At 43.2% G+C, this 20,523-nt stretch overlaps 2 protein-coding genes across 2 annotated transcripts; both read left to right on the top strand.

The window, feature by feature from the left end:
* On the top strand, positions 2,292–13,320 carry LOC8075296 (protein GFS12). The gene is made up of 17 exons (XM_021456706.1): positions 2,292–2,537; positions 2,740–2,774; positions 3,418–3,486; positions 3,581–5,686; positions 5,799–6,126; positions 6,254–6,469; positions 6,548–6,620; positions 6,694–6,899; positions 7,475–7,537; positions 7,628–7,833; positions 7,913–8,024; positions 8,132–8,638; positions 9,699–9,985; positions 11,908–12,139; positions 12,253–12,326; positions 12,638–12,773; positions 12,940–13,320. Exons 1-17 carry the CDS (start codon positions 2,391–2,393, stop codon positions 13,093–13,095), a joined length of 4,953 nt encoding a protein of 1,650 aa, XP_021312381.1. The 5' UTR covers positions 2,292–2,390; the 3' UTR covers positions 13,096–13,320.
* On the top strand, positions 14,520–15,579 carry LOC8086304 (translation initiation factor IF-2). The gene has a single exon (XM_002457721.2). It carries the CDS (start codon positions 14,841–14,843, stop codon positions 15,210–15,212), a length of 372 nt encoding a protein of 123 aa, XP_002457766.1. The 5' UTR covers positions 14,520–14,840; the 3' UTR covers positions 15,213–15,579.

Below are 20,523 nucleotides of genomic sequence, written 5' to 3'. Positions count from 1 at the left end.
TACACGAAGCACGAGCTAGGAGAATCAATTTAACTCTCTCGGTCTTGACAAGAAAAGGCTCACTCGCAAAGGTCCCTAAGTGGTTAGGCGAGAGATTCAAACAAGTAAGAGTATTTTCAAGAGATTAGCCAAAAACATTAGTCAAATTTACTAATTTAGCTACTTTCTAAAATACATTTGACACAATATTAGAGTACTTCAATAGACTCTGTAAAAAGGATGGTTAGTTAGGTAGACTATCTAAAAGTAGAGAGTGAATAAGGTGGGATGGAGAGCTACTAAATTTGAATAGTCATTTACAAAACGTGTTGAAAATGTTTTTCCTTCAACAATAACTAATTTTATCTTTAGAAAATGATTTAGCTAACCTCTTGGAGATGCTCTAAGTCTCCTCTCTATTTGTAGTGGATTTGACCTTAGACAAACACAGCTCCCAAGACTTCAAAGTTTGGCTCATGAATTTTCCTTCCTTGCGCTTGCATATAGGAGTATCTAGGTTCAAAGAAGCAAGGAAAGAAGGCAAAGGCACCTTCACCACTTTGCTCAAACACGAAGACAAAAAAATAAAGAGCGAAGTGGCTTGGTTCGCTTTGCCATCAACCAAGGAACGAAGTTGATGGATTCACTTTACTATTACGCGAAGTCAAAAGAAAACGTCAAATTATCGTCACCAAGCCAAAACCTACTAATAACAACTTTGCTTCTGGGAATCGTCTAGGACATGTAATATATTAAGTAATGACTAGTTTGCCTCTAAGAGAAAGAGAAGTTGTGTACTTGTGTTCAATCTAGTTAGGGGTATTTTAGTCTTTTGTATAGGAATAACGGAGTTAAAGACCTATAAATACTCACTGTTCATGAAAATAAAATGGGACAATTGCATTACTACTCTCACTTTCAACTCTAACTGCATGTTTGTCCCTGTTTTTCAACTTCGTTAGCTGCTGGTTAATAATGGACCAACAAAAAAATGTTTGGAAAAAATAAAGGAAAAAAGACTATTCTGCCCATCGCCCCATCCCTTATCCAAAACATACGGCCTCCTCAACTCCTCTTTCCCGTGACCATGAGGAGGCTATGTGCTAGGGCCGGTGGCACCATGCTTGGAGTGTGGGGTTGGTAGGCTAACGATGCGCCGCTCTGCGGCGAGCGGGCAGTGCGACGCGGCGACGGTAGGCCAGTGACACGGTGGACTCGCACGTGGCAGCTCGACGACGTGGGGGTGGTGGGCGGTGTGACAGGCTTGTGACACGACTAACCACCAGCGTGCCATCAAGCAGGTGCAGCGCGGGATGGTGCTCGGGATTAGGATAAGGTCCACGGTCGCCTGCACCATCAGCGAGATTGGTGTGCTCCCGGTGACATGGTCGTGCGTGGGCAATTTCGAGAAGTCTGGTCCGATCTCATCTCATCTATCTGTTTCTCTTTTTGGTCTTTGAGAAGTTTGGTCCGATCTCATCTCATCTCTGCTTCTCTTTTTTTGGTCGGATATATAGGGTATATAAATCAATCGAATTATATATTGATTCTAGAAAAAACTTGCAAAGAATAAATCATCTTCAACCTGCTCATGGCTAGATCGATCGGTTTCGGGCCAAATAGGTATTGCTTCTTCTTGGTAGTAGTAGCCCAATTGAACTGCAGGAGTTGATGTCATTACTAATTCATTGTTGCATATTGATATTCTTGTCATTATTATATTTATATATTTAAACAAAATATATGATGTTATTTGTCATTATTGCTTCTTCTTGGTAGCACTAATTTTTAAGTCTAGTTAAGTTATAATTTGACAATAATTTCTAAATACAAATGAAATTAGTCAAAACTAAAAATTTTCTCCAACTAAACAAAGCGTGAGCAAAGTACGAGAGAAGGGTGACTGGCTGGAGGCCGTTCGATCTCTGCAGCGCGCACTTGCTCCTCGGGTGTGCAGTGCAGGTGCAGTCTCTCCCCCGGGCCTTGTTTAGTTTCCAAAGATTGTTTGTCATATTGAATTTTGAATGCATATATAGAGTATTAAATATAGATAAAAATAAAAACTAATTACACAGTTTATTTATAATTTGTGAGACTAATTTTTTAAGTCTAGTTAATTTATGGTTGGACAATATTTATCAAATACAAATGAAAGTGCTACAGTATGTATTTTATAAAAAAATTTGAAACTCAGAAGTCAGAACTAAGAACAGGAGAGAGCCAACGGGTCTGAGTCCGACCGGTGGATTTGGTCGAGCCAGACCAGTTCACTCACGCCGCTGGCCGCTCAGGTCCTCGACGGCGCACCTCTGGAGTCTGGACCGGACGGGTCCATACCAAACAGCCTTTTGTTTCGTCGCAGCTGCACGAGTTTGGCGCCGGCTACTCCGATCCAGCCTGGCCGCCGGGCGATGGGCTGCTCGCCGGAGGGGGCCGCTGCGGCGTGCCCGGACTGCCTGGGGCGCCTTGTCCTACGCGACCTCGCCGGCTCGGGCCTCTCCTTCGTCCACGGCCTCTCCGACTCACCGCTCCCCTTCGCCGCCTCCGCCGTCGTTCAGGTCCGCGCCGGGTCCCACCTCTTGATCTCTGGGCGCTCTGGTCGGCTTGCGCTCTCAAAACCGTTGCTAGCGTTCCCGTCCGTTCAAGCGCGGTTGGAAGCACAATTTATTGGGCTTCCATTCCGCTGCATAAACCCTTGCTTCCTTTGCTAGAGCTATTGGTTGTACCTTTGTCTTAATCCTCGTTTCCTCTTCACTGCAGATAGCGTCTGATGGAGACGAGGAAAGTAATGGGAGGTATGGCTTTACATTCTTGACTTACGTGAGACTTACCTGGATACTATTGCAATGGCGTAGATGCCGTTATGACAAAATTGTTCCGCTCAAATGTATCCACGTACAGTATGATGTTAAATTGAACTCTTATAGTGTCACAACATACTCCTGCTGAGTCAGGCAACTAGGCAAGTAGCAGAAATGTGCTTCGATGCAACTTCAACTACATTGAGCTCTATGCTTCAAACCATAATTGTAAACCTCCAAACTGAACTGTAGATGGTCAATTTACAAGCTGTCTTGTCAATGCTGCTTCAGACTCTTGTTTAGTTGACCTTGGAATACAATTATAGCCGTGTAGGGTCATCCCAGTTTGACAGCCACCAATTCACCAAATGTATGCCAGAAGTTCTGATTCATAGAAAACAGCCAAATTAGTCACATGAACACAATTTCTTAGTTTTTCATATAAAAATTACTCACCTGTAAAAGAAAACCATAGTGAAAAATGGTAAGCCATCTGCACCACTATGCACTTTGTATTTATCAGCCAGTTGCAGTCAGTGGTTCTTTTGAATCTACCTGTTTTTCAATTTAATGTGGCTTCCTTTTTCTTCATCTTTGCACTAACTCTTACACAGAAGTGGTGTTGTATATGTTGCAGGCAGCACATCTCCAGTTTTGTTTTAGTGGGCCTATGTGGTGGCAAAGTGCCTTTTAATAGCCAACAATGGTAACTCTCTTACCTGAGGATTACATTATCTTCAAAGGCTGCAAAATTGATGTATCAACATGTACGGATTTCTCCACGTTTTCGTTCCCTACAGTGACACCAGTTCCTTGGAGAATGGCATTCATAAAGATCCCCAGACAGAGCAAACCATATATACTGGTGATAACCAATATACTGAGCAGTCTGATTCATCATCTTGTATAGAATGCATTGAAGATCGCAAAAGTTCCTCTGGCCCCTGTAAGAAACCACTGGCCATAAGCACGATTACCAAATTAACTCCTGCTTGCTGTCTTAGCATAGGGCACACTTCAGAGGTTAGAGACCTTATTACAGGTTATCTGACCTCATCAACTGAAGAGTATGTGATTAATTCGCTAAATCTGCTATCTGAAAACAAAATTAGTGGATCTGCTGGTTTAGATTTCCTCAGCTTTGTTGGATTTTCAGCATTCGATGACTTGCATTCTTCTGGCTGTGTGAGGCATCCCAACATCTTACCAGTGTTAGGTGTTCTAGAAACATCTGATTGTTGCTACATGTTACAACCAAAGGCCCCATACACTTTGGAAAACATTATGCACTACAGTCCAGAGGCATTCTGCTCAGATTGGCATATTAGATTTCTTGTCTACCAGATAATATCTGCTTTGGCATACCTTCATGATTTAGGAGTTCATCATGGCAATCTAAGGCCATCAAAGATCTTGATGTCAGATTCCTTATGGCCTTACCTGAACATAAGTGATACCTGCCCTGTAAAACATAGTTGGGGTTTTGCCGATCGTAAATGTTCACCTAATTCATGTTGTTTTATGGAGGACTGTTCCTCAAAAGCCATTTATACTGGTTTCAAACTGCAATCATCGTTAGATTGGCATTCTCACTTTAAGCAATGGTGGAAAGGTGAACTGACCAATTATGAATACCTTCTTGTCTTAAACAAGTTAGCTGGTAGAAGATGGGGTGATCCAGCTTTTCACACTGTGATGCCTTGGGTAATAGATTTCACAGTGATGCCTGATGAAAGTTCTGATAATGGTTGGAGGGACCTAACCAAAAGTAAATGGCGGTTGGCAAAAGGTGATGAACAGTTGGATTTTACTTATTCATCATCTGAAGTTCCACATCATGTTTCTGACGAGTGTCTCTCAGAGCTAGCTGTCTGCAGTTACAAAGCAAGGAGGTTACCTAAGACCATCTTGAGATCAGCAGTGCGTTCTGTCTATGAGCCCAATGAATACCCGTCGAGTATGCAAAGGCTTTATCAATGGACTCCTGATGAATGCATTCCTGAATTTTATAGCGATCCACGGATTTTCTCCTCTCTTCATTCTGAAATGAGTGATTTGGCATTACCTTCCTGGGCAACATCTGCAGAAGATTTCATTTGTCTTCACAGGGATGCATTAGAGAGTGATCGAGTCTCGCAACAACTGCATCACTGGATTGACATAACATTTGGCTATAAACTTTCTGGAGAGGCATCTGTTGAAGCAAAAAATGTCATGTTGCCCTCTAGTGATCCATCTAGGCCAAAATCAATTGGCCGGCATCAGCTTTTTACAAGGCCTCATCCTAAGCGCCTTGTTAGCACACCTCATGCTGTCTACCACAACAAAATGGACTCTTGTGCTAGATGCTGTGGCAAACGAAGTGGTGCAACAACTGATGCAGTGTTAAATGGCTGTGGATCTCCAAATATGCTTTCAGAAATTGGCTGTCTGGAGGAATTTGAGAAAGCAACTTTGTTTGCAGAGCTAGAATACCAGTTGAATCCAGTCTATGATTATGCTGATGCTGATGCTGATGCTGATCCTTCAATTTGTTTCTCTTCAGACAAATATCCCAAGAACCAAGATGCAGATCAGATATTGCAGCATGACAATGCATTGCCAGCAGCACCTAACTTTGATATTGGTTCCTTTCTAGAATGCTTTGAGTCTGATGATAATTCCCATATGGGATATCAAGAACTGCTGCTCTGGAATCAAAAGTCTAATTCAGAAAACGAAGGCCACGCAAATGATGTATTTTCTATTGGGTGCATTCTGGCAGAAATCTATGTGCAAAAACCACTTTTTGACAGTGCCTTGTTATCTGCATACAAAGAAATTGGGATAATGCCCGGAGCACTTCAAGGCCTGCCTTCTCATGTTGCACTTCTTGTTGAGTCATGCATACAGAGGGAATGGAAAAGGTAACTTCAGCAATGAAGCCTGATGTTTATAGTTCATATCCCATTTTGATGATGTTTTGACGGAATTCAAAGACATAACTGTTATTGATACTGATTTTGTGATTTCTTGCAGGAGGCCATCAGCCAAGTACCTTTTGGAGTCATCATTCTTTCCTCCATCAGTTCGATCTGCATATATGTTTCTTGCTCCACTTCAAGTTTTGTGTACATCTAGAGAGCGAATCAAGTATGCTGCTAAGCTTTCAAGTGAAGGGGCACTCAAAGCTATGGGAGAATTTGCTGCTGAAATGTGTGCACCTTACTGCCTGTCTCTTATTTCATCATCTTTGTCAGATGTTGATACCGAATCAGCCTTGTCTCTGCTTAAAGAATTTCTAAGGAGCTTGACTATCCAAGCAACTAAGGACCTTGTTCTGCGCATCATTCAGAAGATCTTACAGGCAAGTTAAGATATATCAGTATGAAAGATATTCACATGTATTTTTTTTCCTTTTTGTCGAAGTTTTAGATTATGGAACATAAAGTTCCTTCTTTCTGATGAGTTTTGTCTGATGGTGGTTGCTACAGGCACCAGAATATTCACATCTGAAGGTTGCCCTCCTTCAAGACTCTTTTATTCGGGACTTGTGGAAGAAATTGGGCAAACAAACTTATATTGAAAAGATACATCCTTTGGTGATCTCAAACTTATACAGTTCACCTAACAAGATTATCGCCTCTGCTGCATCTACTGTTCTGATCGTCTCAAGTGAGGAACTAGGAATACCAATTACCATTCATCAGGCAAGTCTAAGTGGAAAGTTTTATTGGTATACCATCATAATACTATGCATTACTGATGGATGTCTCCACTTTCTCCAGACAATTTTACCACTAATTCACTGTTTTGGCAAAGGATTATGTGCTGATGGAATCGATACTTTGGTTAGGATCGGTAACCACCTAATACTTTCTCGTTATGTTGAAATTATTTGCGAAGTGATCACTACTTAACCTTGTAATTATAGGTGGACTTCTTGGAGAAAATTTTGTTGTAAAGCAAATTCTTCCATTGCTTTGGAATGTCATATTCTCTTGTATCGATTCATCTAAGATGAATAAGCCTGAGCCACAGCATAGTTGGAATTCTTTCGCGCTGATTGATAGCTTATCCGCCTTGGAAGGTCTTGTGTCGGTTCTTCCTGTCAAAACTGTTATTAAGGAGCTTCTTCAGGTATTTTACTGGCAAAAACACAGCTTAACGAAAACACATTAGAAAGGGGTGAAAATAGATAGTTTATATTGGATTGAAGCTGAACGAAACTGGAAACCATATTCTTTAAACTAAGTTCAAATCAATTTCAGGTAGCACTGATTTTAAGTGTAAATTGAAAGACTACCATATTCCAACAAGATTTTACTTACCTTTTTGATCAATTAATAGTATTGCTTCTTTTGTTCATTATAGAAATAAATACAGAATTAGCTCACAATTCAAATTAATTCCTTACAGAATTCCAGTAAATTTTGAACGAAATATCAAATGTATATCTGATCTCGGTTGTGCAGATGCATCATTTTAGTAGTGTTTGATAATATCATCTGTGATGTTATCAAATTCCTGCATTGATTTAAATGCTCAAGTGTTCCTTGACTTGTGCATTTTGATGTTGACCTTAAAAACTTAATATCAAAATTTGGATATTAGTCTAAATATGTATGTATTGTTTTTAATTGTATGCATTTTCACCCTTAATTGCATAGTATTTATGTATTCATTACGCCATTGTATTTCTACTGGATCTGCAGGACCAAGCCTGTGTTTATATAAAAGTTCTTATGCAGATTCCTTTGGATCTTCGTGTGATTCAAGTAATTGAAATTACCTTTTTTTAGTCTTTTCTATTATTTTTACTCGTACAACTGAAGGTTTTTCACTATCAAAACTGCTTTGTTGATCAGGTGGCTGCTACAGCACTCATTGACCTTTGTCAACGAATTGGACCAGAAAACACTTTTATATATGTTTTGCCACAACTAAAGGAACTTTTTGCTGAACTAGCCTTTTCTCATGATTCATCTGGTCTTAACCATCCTACAAAAGGATTTAAAAGTTCTGATGGAAACAAAAGCGAGCCAATTAAAGTGGAATCCAGAATTGATCTTTTGTAAGTCAAAAAGTTTTTCTGTGTTTTGTTATAATTAGTTTTGTATACATATATTTTTTAATAAAGTAAATAATTGTAGGTTGCTGCTTTATCCTTTCTTGGCATCACTTGTTGGGATAGAGAAGCTCCGAGAGTCTTGCTCAACATGGTTTCTTTTGGAGCAAGCACTTCAAAGGTTGTACAATTGGAAGGTACATAACTCTGCATTTTTTTCTTTATGTTATCAATTGTTAAGAGTTAAGATAGTATCCTTATCATGCTCTTTTACCTTCTTATTTTCATCTGTGCTTTTGTTTAGTGGGAACCTTCTGGTGATTGTTCTAAGAATGCTGAAAATATGAAAGGTCAAAGGTTTCAGCCTGGCAACTATATGTCATCAGAGTTTGTTCCAACCAAACTGCTTTTCAATGGGGTAGGTTGGTCCATGCCACAATCAGAAACCACTAAAAAAATTGGTCGGAACACTGCAGCTTCCAACCTTGAGAATGAGACATCTAGTGACAATTTGTTTACTTCAAGTTCTGGTAATCAACCATGGTTTTGGTTCCCCACCCCTGATAGTAGTTGGGGTGTTCCAGAATTTCTTGGTCGTGGCGGTGGTATGAGGGATGAACTTCCCTGGAAGATTAAAGCTTCTATCCTTTACTCAGCCCGTGCTCACCCTGGTGCTCTGCGATCGTTAGCAGTCCATGATGATGAGTGCACAGTTTTTACAGGAGGAGTTGGTCCTGGTTTTAAAGGAAGTATCCAGAGGTGGGAATTGCCAAACATGAGCTGCACATCTGGTTATTATGGGCATGAAGAGGTCAGTTGTTTTACTGGAGTTTTAATAAGGTTATTTTCTCTCTGCTTTTATGATGGATGATTTTATTTTGTATCTATAGAAAAACTTTGATTTTTTCACTTTGCAAAGTATCAGCTGGAAATTTGTTTAAAACATGATATGTTCCAAAGACCAAATTGTTTGTGGGGACCACCATTAAATCCAGGTGGTCTAAGGGATAACTTGAGCCCTCCAGAACTTTTTACTTGCCGCTGTTATGATGGACCCAGCTTCTGCTTGGGGTCTTCCTGGTTGGACCACCATATAGTTAAATAGCTAGGAAAACAAAGCAGTATTTATAAATCTTTTAGGACTAGAAACTGAACCTAAGAGGTTATGCTTGTGGCTTTTGCTCAGTAACTGGCCACCTCTTCTGATTAAGCAAGAAATAGCAAGGTTCCTTGTATCGCATCTACCCCTGATCGTATGGTTTGGCCGTCAGGTATCTGCATGGTCACGCTGCTTGGGTTTAGGGCAATCTGAAGTATGCCCATGACCAACTTTAGTACCAGGAGGCATGGAGAGAGGAAATGGTAGGCTTTAGGGTGTCAAAGACTATCAATGTCATTAGGTCCTTGTCTAATTTGATACTTCTGTCTGATTTAACAAGATCTGATTTTACACTGGTAATTGCCAGATTGAAATAACAAACATAAAAGATGAAGTTAAAGAGTTCCCAGTCTACATGGCTTGAATTGTTTCTACTTGTTTGTAACCATTACACCCAGGTGATGGAGAATTTAAATATTAGGAAAAGATGCCATCGAACATGCTCAAATATATTCAGTAAAATTTCCAATCGTAATATATTACATCTTTCTTTATTTAAGAGAAAGTCAAACATTATAAAATGTGTGGTTAATATTCCGTGGTAGTGATTTTGACTTGTGTTGCAGCTTGACATCTTATGTATTAGATTGCTTGATCTCTCTTTCATGTGTTCTCTGTTTGAAATAATCGTCCACTCTTCATAATTTTGTAATGAAATATTTTAAGCGCAACCAGTTTGCTTTCCATTTTTTTAATAAATTCATTTATCTAGGTTGTCAATTCCATCTGTATGCTGTCAATTACTGGCAGAGTGGCTTCTTGTGATGGCACTATCCATATATGGAATGGGCAAACTGGAAAGCTAATTGCAGCTCATGCCGAGTCGTCTACAACTTTTCCACTCCAAACCCCATCTATTGAGCAGGCAAACATGCTTAATCAAGACGCACTCTCAGGTGGAATATTGTCAAATGCATTTCGTGGTAGTTTGTATACGACTATGCATTATATGGAATCTGAGGGTATACTTGTTGCTGGTATGGGAAATGGTTCAATCAGGTATTAATCTTGTGTCATCATTTTTTTTGTTTGATTATGTTCTGTGAATATATGTTGAGAAAAATATCTTTCCTTCAACTCTACTCTTTGACTGGGAAGGCATGTATGGCCAGCACCCAGCAGGACCTGACAGGATGCAATGCCAATAAATACACTTGCAAAGAGCCAAAGACATAACAAAATAGGGAGAAATTTACTTCAACTGGTTAGGTAGTGATATGCAATACTCCCTCCAATCCAAATAATTAGTCACTTTGGCTTTGTCCTAAGTCAAACTTCTTTAACTTTGACCGAGTTTACAGAAATATATACTGACATCTATGATACCAAATAAGTGCAGTCTAAAGACATATTGCATGGTGGATTGAAAGAAACTAAATGGTTTGGAAATGTTTGGGTACATTTTTTGACGTTTGATGTAGCTATTTTCTTCCCTTCATGTTTTTAAGGAGATTGGCAGCTATGGTGCCTTCATCAATGAGCTTTTGTATGATGTTATTGACCACAAAGCAAGTCTTGGGCATATGACCCAATATGCGATGAAAGATTTTTAAGTGGCAAAAATTTGGCTCATTGAAATTGGAAGTTTCTTCCAGCCTTCTTGGTTTAGGGAGCTCGATATGATTTAGCTCTCATAGGACCATAAAGAGATCCTACACTTCTTTGGGGAAGGAGTATTTCTGGTTTTGGCGCTCACTTTTTTTTATAGAAAACACAGGAGAGCTGCGCTTCATTGTATTAGAGAAGAAAATGGTCCCCCGTACTCATCTCATACGGGGACCAAATATGAGAGGTGGTTTTAGCAGCAAAACAAAGAACACCAAGCTCCAAACCTTGCAGCTTCTTTGCTCCGCTAAGCACCAGAGACTGTTCATCTTTGAACTCCCTCAGAATCGATGTAATCGAAGGTGCAGCACCCTTTAAGACACATGCAATCCTATGCTTGCAGATAATCCAAGCGCCCCGAATTATTAGAGTATTCATTACCTTTCTGTGCTCTTTCTCCACTCTTTTCATTGTACCAGTTGGCAAAGCTACGCACATTCTGCCTATGAACAGACCCAGCTAGTCCAATTGTAGCCAACAATCTGAACCAAACTTCTCTTACCGCTACACACGTTGTTAGGATGTGTTCTACTGTCTCATCCTCTTGATCACAAATGGGGCACTTATCCGGATGTGATGCTCACTAAGAGTCGATCTACTAGCAGCTGATGCACCTCCCTTATTTTGGAGCCTTGTGCCCCCAGTTTGGAACTTCTAGGGGACCACAGCAGTCTCCATATCCTGCATTTGCTTCAATTTGGCAAGCGGCTTATTATGCTAGCCACTTTTCTCTAGCAGCTTGTTCAATGATCTCGCCGGGTGGGAGATGCTACAGCCTTTGATGACAAGTCTTCAAAAGTTATTGACCACATACCTTGTAGGCTGGGTGGTATAGCAATTTGGGACCAGGCTCCATAGGACCTAGGAACAAATGCAACATGCCTTGAGCGTTTCTATAGTACTCAAAGGATGGTAGGAATTACCGAGCTCAGACTGTGCAAAGAGCAAATCTGAAGGCTGTGTATTTTATCAATAGGTGAAGAAGTCTAAGCCTCCACTGTCCACCACTAATCACAGAACCAGAACTCCAGAAGCGGTTTGTATGTGCATGAACATCTTGAGCTCGGACATGCTCCAAGGATAGACTTGGTCAAAATTAGAGAAGTTTGACTTAGGATAAAACTAAAGTGACTTATAATTTGGAACGTAGGGAGCAATAGTTTGGAGCATTGTAGTGTTTTTCTAGAAGGATAGTAATATGAAGCTGAGAGTATAATTCCTCTCTCCAATCTTGTTATTTTACTGTATTTATTCTTGAAAAGTAGCCTGAATTAGTCTACTAATTATTTCGTTGCACATTGGTTGAGTTCTTACAGGTTTATTGACATATCTCGGAATCAGAAACTACATTTGTGGAAGAGTGATACGGCTGAAATATCTTTCTCATCACTTGTGTCAGCTATTTGCTCGTGTGGCTCAAACAAAGGAAGTCCAATGGCTTCATCCTGGATAGCAGCAGGTTTAAGTTCTGGATATTGCCGATTGCTTGATAAGCGTAGTGGGAACATCATTGCAGTTTGGCAAGCACATGATGGACACATTACAAAGGTATGCTAATGCACTCCTAGCCTTCTGGCGCAGAATGGTACAAGAAAACTTTGATTACTTTGACACTTTCTGATCTGATTTTTTTGTTTTCTTTTTCGCGTTTATGCTTATAGCTGGCAGCGCCAGATGATCACTTAATTGTATCAAGTTCCCTTGACAAGACTCTTCGAGTGTGGGACCTCAGAAGGTATTATTCTGTTGATGCAATAACTGTCTATTTACCTGTTTGGATGTATCTTTTTTTATTGTTAATGTATACGGGGATTGACATACTCTGTAGATTAAAATCTACTTCTACTATTTTCTTTTTTGGAATTGTTTTAGATGAACACCTTCCCAGTTTGTACTGTAGCAACTTTAGTTACTAATCTGATGGATTCGTGAACTTGAGTGGCACACACTCACAGACTTCTCTCTTAAAGATTTTGGATATGGATTCCCTGTATGCCTTCTGGCTTGCATGTTCTTAAAAGTTTTTTGTGCTGGAAAATGTGATAGGAACCTGGGAACACAGTCAAACATTTTCAAAAGTCATTCAGACGGCATTTCCAACTTCTCTGTGTGGGGTCAGGACGTGGTATCAATTTCAAGGAACAAAATTGCACTAACTTCCCTATCGAGACCAGCAAGTGAAGTAAGACTTTCCTTTTCGTAACAGGCACCATTGTTCAATCTTGAAATAACTTACTGCTTCCAAGTTCCAGCAGTAGTGTACCTCCCATTTAGCAATTTTTATAAATTATATGAGATGGAAATCAAATTGGCTCTCATGAAAGTGATTTCCATTTATTTTTAAGCAGATTGGACATCAGCAGCTTGCACTCCAGAATTTGTATTCGGCTGATAGAGGGGTGAAACACAAAAACCTATCTGTCCTTTCCACTATTGCGGTGCTTCCTTTGTCAAGGTTGTTTGTGGTTGGAACTGAAGATGGATTCCTCAAAATGTGCCATTAGGTGCTTCTCCAGTGCTGGAGTACCGGTGACCATCTCTCCTTGTGAAGTTTTGGTGGTTTCTCTCTTTCCATCTGTTAAGTTGAATTTTGTGTGGAGCCTGGTTATAGTTGGTGTTTCATTTTGTTGTGTGTGTGTGTGGTGGGGTAGGGCATACATATTCACACTGTACAGGAACACTTCGTCTGTATGAAAGCTTCAAATTTTGATTGACCTTTCTCTCTTGAATAGGGGTCTCCATTTCTTTGTTTTTGATGAAAGTCCGATAAAAGCTGAAGCATAGAGTATAGACTGATAAAAATGGAGAACTTGTATCAATGCATGTAGCATACTATGACCTTGTTTAGGCCTTGTTTAGTTCCGAAAAAAATTTGGAGGCCTTGTTTAGTTCCGAAAAAAATTTGGATTTTTGGTACTGTAGCATTTTCGTTTTTATTTGACAAATATTATTTAATCATAGACTAACTAGGTTCAAAAGATTGATCTCGTGATTTACAGGCAAACTGTGCAATTAGTTTTTTGTTTTTGTCTATATTTAATACTCTATGCATGTGTCACAAGATTCGATGTGATAGGAAATCTTGAAAAGTTTTTGGTTTTTGGGGTGAACTAAACAAGACCTTAGTTGCAAAAATTTTTTGTAAAATAGACACCGTAGCACTTTGACATGAATTTAACAAATACTCCATTGTTCAATTATAGACTAACTAGTCTTACAAATTATAGATAATCATATAATTAATTATTTTTTAATCTATATTTAATGTTGCCAATAAACACGGCCCACGTAGCCTGTCTTGTTGTCAGGCACATCAGGACGCCTGTCGATTGGGCATTGGCTTGCTCCGCCAACCAAGCTGAGGGCGCCTTGAATTCTAGCTTTCCTCTGCCTGATTCGCTGCAGACCTGGGACGGATATGATTCTGGTGGGTTGTGGGTAGTTGGGTAGCCACAGGTAAAAATAAAGAGGCTTTACTGCACTCTGAAACCTCGTTTCCTCCTCGGCTTGCATTTGCACTGATGCATCCCTTGATATTAAGCCTTGTTTATTTTCCAATTTTTTTCAAAATTTTCTATCATATTGAATCTTGTGGCATATACATAGAACATTAAATATAGATAAAAAAATAACTATAAACAAATCTTTTAAACCTAACTAGTTAAGGCTGAAATTACTGTTAGCTGATTTATTGTGAGAAAAAATACTGCTGGCTGTCAGAAAAAGTACGACTGAAAAGATAAAGTACGACTGAAAAGAAAAGAGAAGAGACTCAATAATCAAAATTTTTCGCAAACTAGGTGGAGCCAGTCAGGCCAGTGCTTTGGGCACTTGGGCAGCATCAAAGTTCAGTGCTACCACTGATTTCGTCGTTTTAAGCTGGGGTCAAGGTCTTAAAGAAAGGTTAAGACAGAACCGTACTGTCTGGGTGCAAAAGATGATGATATCCATACATATCTGTCCTTTGTAGCCAGTTCACTTACTGCTACGGACATGAGGGTCCTGGTGCAAAAGAACCATGTGGCGAGTCCACTTTCAGCGAGGGCGCGCAGTGCTCCTCCACCATCAAGGCTTGGACCGTGCACCAGTAGCTCCGCTGAGGCTGAGCGTCTCAAGCTCTCACTTGTGCATCAATGGCGCATATAAATGTGGGTGCCGAGCAACGAGCTCGATCAGACTTATCAGTCTGTGACTGTGTGAGCAGAGCAAGCAGCTACAGAGGCCTAGTAGAGGGCGACTACGACTAGCCATGGAGAAGAGAAGCAGCAGTGGTCGTGCCAGCCTCGTCGTCCTCGCCGGCCTCCTGCTGGCCGCCTCCCTGTCGTCGTGGCAGTGCCACGGCGCGCGCGACGTCCCCGCGGAGCCGGAGAAGAAGCCCCTCCGGCCCCAGAACGTGTTCGGGTTCGGCGGCTTCTACCCGGGCCCCTCCGTCAGCTGGGTGTTCCCGGGCCCCAACGGCGTCACCCCGCAGGTCGGCTTCGGCGGGATGCCGGGCTCTAGCGCCTTCCCGGGCGTCGGAGGCAGCGGTGGCGGCGTCTCGCCGTTCACGCCCGGCGGCGGCGGCGTGGTTGGCATCCACGGTGCTGGTGGTGGTGCTGATGCCGCGGCGAAGAAGCCGTGACAGCAGGTGGCCCCGACGGAGTGTGAGGCCGTGTTGTGTAGGTGGTTGAGCGAGGGCCGTGTGTGAGGCGGTGATGGGGAGCTTGGTATGCTTTGTGAGGCATAAGCGAGTCTGTGTGGCTTGTTCTTGCTGCGCCTGGCTGTCGACTTCACTCTCCTACGTGTTGTGTCCTGGTTGTCACTTGTCAGCGCTTTGTGTCTTTGTACTTTGTAGTAGTGTATTTGTGTGCGAAGGACTTCTTTCTCATCATCATGTGGTGTCTACTAGTATACATCTGGATCTTGTGTGGTTCTCCATCTCCCTTCTCTTTTCGCCGTGTGTTATTCAGTTCTTTTGTATTGTATGCATGTACCTATGGTCGATGTTAGCATGGATGCTTATTGGTATGTGTCCTTAAGCGATTCACTATGATCAACACGGTACATCTCTTTCTTGCGGTTACGTGAGTACAAAGTGCTGCATCCGCACTGGTGTTTTTTCTACGATCCCATCATCAGTGCTCTGGTGGTGTTTTCCACCCTACAATTGACTCCTCTATTTTGTACTCCCTCCGTCCACGAAAGAATCAATTCCTAGGATCCGTGCCAGTCAAACTTTTTAAAGTTTGACTAACTTTATAAAAAAGAATAACAACATCTATAATATAAAATGCACATTATATGAAAATATATTCTATGATGAATCTAATGATACTAATTTGATACCATAAATCTTAGTATTTTTTTTCTAGAAATTTGGTCAAAGTTTAAAAAGTTTGATTTAAGACAACTCTAGAAATTAGCTCTTTTATGTACGGAGTGAGTATTCCTCTGTTCCAAAACATTATAGTGAATCCGCCATATATATACATGACATTCGTCATCTAGTATTTAGTAGGAATCATGCATAGCCTTGGCTCCTTGGGTGGAGGAGCTAGGGCTGTTTGGTTCATGGCCAGAACTTGCCATACATAAATTTGGCACGCCACAATTTTTTAGGCTTGTATTTGGTTCATGCCACAACTATGGCTTGCCGAACTTTCTTAGCCACATACTCCACATGTCATAGACATATTTTGATGCCCAAATTTACTAAAAAAATATGCAACCAAATTTATGGCTGCTAAATTTTGAGGGCCACATTCCTCCTAGGGTTGACCCATTTATGGAGTGGGCTGATCGGCCCAAGGTGTTTTTTCCCCTAGGTGATACTCATTTTTCCCATTCTTACTCCTTGGATCGTCCTAATTAAGCCCAAATCGATAGCTCACGTATCCAAATGCATCCTTTTTCTTATTTTTCTATAAATAGTAAGATGCACAAAAACACAAGGCATACTCGAATATGAGTTCAATGTTAGGGACATATGCTAAGAGTATACATGAATTTGCCACTAAAATCGATACTAAAAATGTGTGTGAACGCCAACATTAGCTCTTGTTGTAGCCTATTGGTTGTTACTTTATGGATCACACCAAAATTCAAGTTTATGTCATGCAATTTGGTTTAGAAAAGTTTTCCTACATAATTTAACTTAAATCACAACAATTATCATGCACTTGTACATATACAAGTGCTATTATACAATTTTACTGCTTAGTAGAATACAACTTTACACCGAACTATTATACTGAATAGAATTCAATATCGTTCAATATTCGCGTTTCACTATTGTTCAGAATTTCGTGGTCCTTGGTATATGTCGACGAAAGCTGGTCGGCAGTCTACCTTGGGGTATACCCACGGTAGTAGTTTATCGGTAGACGGTGCGCAAACTACGAACTCGGGGTATACCCACGGTAGTAGTTTATCGGTAGACGGTGCGCAAACTACGAACTCGATGGTGACGCAGGACACGGACAAGCTTTTTATCCAGGTTCGGCCACCGAGTTGGCGTAATACCTACGTCCTGCGTCTGATTGTATTGATTTGTGTTGAGAGAATAATGATGTCCTAGGGGGGTCTCTTGCCTCTCCTTATATAGTCCGGAGGGTAGGGTTACAGATCTGGAAACTAATCCTAGTCGGTTACAATTGCCATAGATAGTTCGATATCAATTTCTATTCTAACCGACTAGAATCCTGCTTGATCTCCACGCCTTGTTTCCTTGCACGAAACTCCGAGCTGTCGGATCAAGCCTCGAACTTGTCTCGTAATGGGCCAAGCCTCCTGGCCCAAGTCTAGCCGTAAGGGTATAGGGGTTTATACCCCCACAGCTAGTCCCCGAGCACCATGTATTGTGAAGTAACACGCCGTCTTGAGCTTCTTCGACCAGTGAAACTTGACGTCTTCAATTAGCATGAAAGTTGCCCAAACAGTTGCAACGGTATTTTGACCAAATCTAAAGACATTTGATCAACATCATCATCGAAGAAGCCAGTTGTTCGAAGAATGCATGGTGCTCTTGAGAAAAAATATTTCTTTTCTGATGAAGTGTGCCCACTTTACTTTTCTGTATAGCAAAGTGTGCCATAAAACAAGCAAATTCACCGCAAGGTGAAGTGTGCCCACTTAGTCCCCGAGCCTGGCAGTAGGTGACGTAGGCACGTGGTGTCAGGGTCAAAAGAAAAGTCCTCAAAGAGATTTTGAAACTGAGATGCATCGCCAGATGCATCGTACCGATGTAGTTCCCGAGCTTGCTGGAAGGCGAAGAATGAACCTTGTAGCAAGGTCTAAAAAATTAAAATTATCCAGTCCCCGAGCATCTCATACTCTTTTACTATCGGATAGACTTATCAATTTGGCGGGCTGGTCGACCAGTCCCCGAGCGTACAATGCTCGGTGATCGGTACCGCCCCCAGATTTTCGAGCTAACAGACTAGGCGATCAGTCCCCGAGCATATAGTACTCGGTGATCAGTGCAGTCCCCAGATTACCGAGCTAGCAGACTGGGCGACCAGTCCCTGAGCATACAATGCTCGGTGGTCGGTGCAGTCCCTGGATTACCGAGCTAGCAGACTGGGCGACCAGTCCCCGAGCATACAGTGCTCGGTGGTCGGTGCAGTCCCTGGATTACCGAGTTGACAGATTGGGCGACCAGTCCCCGAGCATATTGTGCTCGGTGGTCGGCACAGTCCACAGGAATGTTGACCCTCCACCAATTTTTGTCTGTTTATTTTGAAAAAATCTTACCACGTAAATGATTGACGTGACGAGACCTCCTGACGTAATGTCAGATGGTTGCGTGAAAAGTTGCGCCTGGTAACTGTGCAGCCGCCCTTTGCGCGGTTTGAGAAAAGGAAACCATCAATTATACGAAAAGGCCGCCGCATTAACTGCCGATAATTATTGAAAACCGAAGCGCCGCGTCCGCCGTTGGGCCCGCCCACTTCCCAAGAATGCGGGAAGTGGGAGGGGTGGAGTTGTGGTTTATAAAATCCTGACAGTACCCCCGCACTGCTTACCCTACCATTGCCTTCAAGCTTTCCGCTCTTGCCTTCTACAACCACCTGCATCCTCCTAGCTCGCAGTCACTCCTGCATCGCCAATGGCGAAGAGCGACTCCAAGAAGAGGGCCGAGCTGATGGCCAAGGAATGGAAAAAGTCCCGAAGCACTGTGAAGTCCCTCAGTGACCTCGTCGACATGGGGCTACTGCACAGCCCAGAGCTCGGCGGCTGGAGGGCGCCAGAGGGGGAGAGCTACCCCGACCCCCGCGCCGGTGAGATTGTAGTGTTCGAAGATTTTCTCAAGAGGGGTTTTGGGGTTCCTGTCCATCCTTTTCTTCAGGGGCTTCTCTTGTACTATGAGATCGGGATCTGCAATCTGCACCCGAACTCAATCTTTCTCATCTCCACTTTCATTCATCTGTGCGAGGCCTATGTTGGCATAGAGCCGCACTTCAATCTTTTCCGTTATCTTTTCTGTTTAAGGAAGAAGGGAGCGGTTGGAGGCTCCAAGATTGCAGGTGGAGTATACCTCAATCTTCGTGACGGGATGAAGAACCGGTATCTAAGCTGCCTATGGAACACTTCCCTCACCGAATGGTACAGGAAGTGGTTCTACGTCAGGGAAGAGCCGGGCAGCTCCACGTTCTGCGACGTGGGGTACATCCCCGAGAAGAGGGTCAGTTGGACCGACCGCCCAGAATTCACCGGCCAAGTAGCGGACCTGATGAAGCTGATCGACTGGTCGCGTTTGGACGGGCTAGGAGTGGTCGGCAACTTCATTTGTCGTCAGGTGATGCCCCGCCAGAAGAGGGTGCACTCGGCGTACGAGTACGCTGGAAGCCAGGACCCGACCAGGATGACGCCTGAGATCTTGAAGAAGGCGGAGGTGCAGCAGCTGTTGAACGAGCTGTTCAACTTTGCGGACGGGAGCTTCATCCGTGGTAGTGATCGGGTGCAGGCCTTTAAGCTGGGGCGACCAGCTCCTAAGGTAACATTACTTACTGATTGTGCCTCCTTAGTTTTTGTTCTTTCCAGCTGCTGACTTGTCTTTGTTACTTTTGCAGATCGGAGACGTTGACCGGTGCACAGTGTACGTGTCACTGGCACCTGGGATGGAGAATCCCACGGGGGAAGATCCGCCGAAGGATGACGCTGCTCGGTGTGCTCGGTACACGAGCAGTGAGGAGGAGCAGGCCCGCCCCGCCCCGACCACCGAGGACAGGGTGGCGGGGAAAAGGCCGATGGCGGCAGACCCCGCCCCCGTAGAGGCATTGCCGGCGGAGAGCAGTCACGCGCCGAAGCGCCGTCGACTCGTCCGGATCACCGATGACGACGACGAGGAGGAGGAGGCCGCGCCTTCTCTGGTCCGGAGACCGCGCAGTCGATCGGACATAGCGCCGGCCACCATTGATCGGGTGGCCGGCGACCCTCCTGCACCGCGCGTCGCAGAGGCGGGAGCGCAGGCGCCAACCGGTAGGACCAGGAGGAGGTTCACCGCAACACACCGGCGATCTGACCTGTAAGTGTTTAACTTTCGTACTGTGACGTTCTTTTTTTGTTGCTGTCTCTGACATTGTTTAAATGTCGTTTTCGTTGCTTAGCGCGGCGTCGGACGTCAACCCCAACTAGATCGCTGAACAGAGGACGGCCGAGCCTATTGCCGCCGTTGGAGACGCCGCGCCACAGGCCACGGAGCGGCCTGCGGCGGCGGCCGCTGCTACGGGCGCCGAGGAACAACCGGCCCCGGCGAGTGCCACGGCGAGCACTCCGCCGAGGGATGAAGAGGCACCGAGGACCCCTCCCCCGAGTACTGTTGCGGGGGAGGAGGGCAGAGTCTCGACTCCTCCAGCCGGAGAAGGGAGAGTCCCAACACCGCCCCGAGCAGGGGCCTCTTCGCCCGTAGGCTCCCCTGGCCTGGACCAGGGGCCAGTGATGCCCACGACCGC

This window comes from Sorghum bicolor, chromosome 3, assembly GCF_000003195.3.
Source record: "Sorghum bicolor cultivar BTx623 chromosome 3, Sorghum_bicolor_NCBIv3, whole genome shotgun sequence".
Lineage (NCBI taxonomy): Eukaryota > Viridiplantae > Streptophyta > Magnoliopsida > Poales > Poaceae > Sorghum > Sorghum bicolor.
Note: the sequence above shows the minus strand (reverse complement) of the source record. Positions and strands in the feature narration are given on the sequence as shown.